General features: G+C 61.5%; 1 protein-coding gene across 1 annotated transcript in view; it reads left to right on the forward strand.

Annotated features, from left to right (window-relative positions):
• Exoc3l4 (exocyst complex component 3 like 4) overlaps nt 1-3,377 on the forward strand; it is a 20,563-nt gene extending 17,186 nt beyond the window's left edge. The window contains exons 11-16 of the mRNA XM_010607370.3: nt 637-721; nt 860-1,288; nt 1,615-1,734; nt 1,813-1,965; nt 2,379-2,500; nt 3,164-3,377. Of these exons, the coding sequence (XP_010605672.1) occupies nt 637-721; nt 860-1,288; nt 1,615-1,734; nt 1,813-1,965; nt 2,379-2,500; nt 3,164-3,356 (1,102 nt within the window). The 3' untranslated portion in view covers nt 3,357-3,377. The remainder of the gene's footprint in view (nt 1-636; nt 722-859; nt 1,289-1,614; nt 1,735-1,812; nt 1,966-2,378; nt 2,501-3,163) is intronic.
• The last annotated feature ends 330 nt before the right edge of the window (nt 3,378-3,707 follow it).

The raw sequence follows: 3,707 nt of genomic DNA on the forward strand, positions 1-3,707 counted from the left end.
TGTGTGCCTGTGGGGGGTGGGGGGGTGGATGGGGTGTGTGTGAGTGGGTGGGTGTGTGCATGCGTGTGCGCATGCGTGTTCGATGGACATAGGAGCTCGGTTGCGTTCGACACAGAGAGAAGCTTGAACCCAGGTGACAACGGGCTGGTCCCTTCCCTAGCGTGGACTTGCCAGACACCTGCAGGGACCATGCACTCCAGTCCTACCCCTGCCACGGTGACCTTGCTCAGCGCAGCAGAGCCCATGTCCGGCTGTCACAGGCCCAGGGGGGCTGTGCCCTCACCCTTGGGCGCGGTCTCTTTCCTCCCTTCCTCCCAGCTAGGCTTCTTCCTCTCCTGGGTGAAGGCCTCCCTGACACCTTCCATGGGTGCTGGCCGTGGCCCTGAGTGGTCAGCCTCAGTGTCTCCTCCTGTAGATGTGCCAGCTGTGAAAGGAGCACAGACTCTGGGCTGCCTGTCTGGGCTCCAATGCCAGCACTGCCAGGTTCTGGCTGTGCCGGGACGAGTCACCTGGTTCCTGTCCCCCTTTGCTCTTCTAACACCGGGGACCAGAGCCTCTGCCCCTGGGTGCTTGGGAGGACCCGGTCCCTTTGGGATTTGTGTGGGCCCCTGCAGGCTGTGTGCTGGTGCTCCCCAGAGGTGTTTCTCCTCCAGACCCTATGCCTGTACCTGTGGGAGAGTGGAGCAGGGGCAGAAATGACAGGGGCCCCAGCCATGGCCCAGTGAGCGCCTGGCTCCCAAGCACCTTCCTCCACTGGGCCAAGGGCTGAGGGATAGCAGTGGGGCCTCTGTGTGCCATGCTGTATCCCCAGCCTGGCCTCAGATTCCTTGCTGGTGAAGTGGGAAAACTGTCACCTTAGAGGGAAGAGATGCAGGCTCTGCGGAGATGGGCATGCTGCACCAAGAGATGGAGGGTTTGTCCTGGAGCTGCCAGGGGGAAACTGCCACACAGCAGGGCTGCCACCACCCTGCTGACCTACCCTTCTATGACTCCCAGAACTTTGGTGTTGTTCTCTCACATGACTGTTCTCGCGGGCACCACACTGTGCAGCTCCAGGGACTGCCCTTCACATTATAGTCTAAATGAGTGGAGCAGGTGTAGTGTCCAGCCTTTGGGGCTGTGTGCTGTGCCTTGCTCCCCAGCTTGCTCTCTTATGCTCTGGCCCTTCACCAGGACCAGTCTTCTGGACAGGTTCCCAGGAACCCTGGAGGAGTTGGAGAAGCCCCTGGTGGTGGCTATCCACAGCTTCCAGAAGCACTTGCTCCAAGGCTTGCAGAGTGATGTGCAGGTGCGAGGGAGAGATCTTCCTCTCTCACTTCCCATGCCCAGCAGGTGCCTTCTACTTCCTGAAGACCAGGTCCCAGGGGCATGTGTGTCAGGAGATGGGAGGGGACCCAGATGTCCCAGCTAAGTAGGGACATTTGGGAAATGCCTGCCTCTCCATTGCAACCCTACTACCAGGACCCAAAGCGAGGGTGGGAGCCCAAGGCCCCACACATAGCCCCTCCAGGAGTCCCCAGGCATAAGCAATACCTGGCTAGGAGGGAATGGCACCAGAGACCCCAGCAGGGGGCAGATAGGCGCACTGGGCTCACTCTCACACCCACACCCCAGCCGCTCTTCAGGATTGTATGCGCCAAGAGCTGGCTGACGCAGGACACACTGAGTCCCCTCATGGACAGAGTGAAGGCCTTTGCATGCCACCTCACACACATGGCCCCTCCGATGGCACAGGTACGGCAAGGGAGGGTTCCAAGCCCGTGTGTCCAGGGCCTGGTCCTTGGCCCAGCCCTGACCCTGGCTCTCCTCCAGGATGTGCTGCAGGAGGCGCACCGGCTTGTGGTCCGTGAGTACCTAGCACAGGTTCTGAGGCCACACAAGCGCTTCCGGGGTGAGGATCGAGTGCGTGGCTCCCAGAAGATGAGCGAGGATGCCCAGGCCATTAGCGAAACCTTCCAGCACTTGGTAGGAGTGGCATCTGTGCCCCTGGAGCACTGGCTTCCATGTTCGATTAGTGCCCAGCTCTCAGTTCTGCTCTGCCTGGAGAGACGGCAGTTCTGTGCCCTGTCCACCAGGACAGAGAGCTGGGATTCGGGCCTGTGGGCTGGCTGGGTGGAGGGTGCACTTGCATACCTGTTTGTACAGCCGGGGGCTCTCACGAAGGACGGGTGCAGCCCATCTGGTGGCCAGGCCCGGGGAGGCCCCTCCCACCCAGCCTTTACCTGGACTGCTGGTCTCCATTCAGTGCTGTTCCAGGCAGCACTGCCAGCTCTGCTGGGCTGTCCCACCTGCACACACACGGGACAGAGGACACCAACTCTGGCCCTGGGGGAGCTGCAGTGCTGAATCTGTACCCTTGAGCCTCCCGGTCTCTGCAGGGCTCTGAAGCCACATGGCTGAACCAGGCCATCCCATGTGTAGCTGAGATCCTGGGCGAGAGATACAAAGATGACATCCAGCGGCACCTGGAGACACTCATCCAGAGCTTCCCAGACATCAGGTGCATAGCCCACCTGTGCCCCACGCAGAGCCTGGAAGCGGCAGGGGGTATGGGCAGGTCAGATGGGGCTCAAGCCCTTCGTGGACCTGTGTGTGTGAGGCCACCTGGGACCCCTGCCCAGGAGAGGCACCCTCCCCTCACAGGCATTCTGGACTTGCACACAGAGGGGAAGATGTGACCCCACCCATTAGGAGACTTTGACCCGGGGTGGGAGGGGCACTGTGAGTCATCAAGGCCCCTGGAAAACCCACTTCAGCGCCTTATCCCACCCTCCCTGCTTGGACATTCCAGGATGAGGAGGCCACAGAAAGCCCCTGGCCCAGCCCCTTCCCAGGCCCACTACCCTCAGGGAGGGTTCCCTGCCCCATCCTCAGGGCGGTGGGCTGTCTTCCGAAGTGTGGATCAGAGCCACACCCCAGGGTTCCCCAGCCTGATGCAACCCTGCCTGGGACTCGCTGGGCCCCTGTGCAGCCTTCCCTCCAGCACCCACTGTGTGCCACCCAAGGAAGTCCACACTGCCTCCCCCGAAGCCCCTCCTGGCCCAGTCAGTCCAGCCTCCCTGACTGGGCTCCAGGAATGCTGCGTGACTAACACTTCCTCCCAAGCCTGGTTTCCGGCACCAGGGCCCTGGGATGTCAGGGTGCATCCATCTCCTCTCCACAGACGCGACCATGTGCTGGCCATCCTGGCGCTGCGCAGACTGGGCCACCGTCGGAACCAGCGCCTGCTGCAGCACTCACAGGACCTGCTGAGGGCCGGGTCTAGGGCCAGGGGTGCAGGGCCTGCCCATCAGCGTGTGCTCTTTGAGGAGATCCCTGTGTCCGTCTCTGTGGATGTGCTGATCACCTGCATCTAGTGCTCCAGACAGAGGGCTGCGGGGTCCCACTGCCCTGTTCCAGGCTAGGAGCCCAGGAAGTCAGCAAACTCTGCAGCCCAGAGTCATCATGGAATATTTCTCCTCAGCCACACTGGGCTGCTCAGCCCAGAGGAGGAGGATGGAGGCATCTGAGGCATTTGTGGGGCCCATGGGGCAGCTGGCCCCCTCCATCCTGCCTGCTGGTAGGACCTCCTGCTTCGAGGTCCACCCCTGGCTGAGAATGTAGGACAGAGCATTTATTCTAAAAATAGATGTCAATTAAACTGGTGCCTCCCTGCAGAGGCCCAGGCCATGCTGGCTCCTGGTGGGAGGCTTGGGTCTACTGGTGCG

Source organism: Fukomys damarensis, unplaced genomic scaffold (genome assembly GCF_012274545.1).
Source record: "Fukomys damarensis isolate Sample0158 unplaced genomic scaffold, DMR_v1.0_HiC HiC_scaffold_21, whole genome shotgun sequence".
NCBI classification, from domain to species: Eukaryota; Metazoa; Chordata; class Mammalia; order Rodentia; family Bathyergidae; genus Fukomys; species Fukomys damarensis.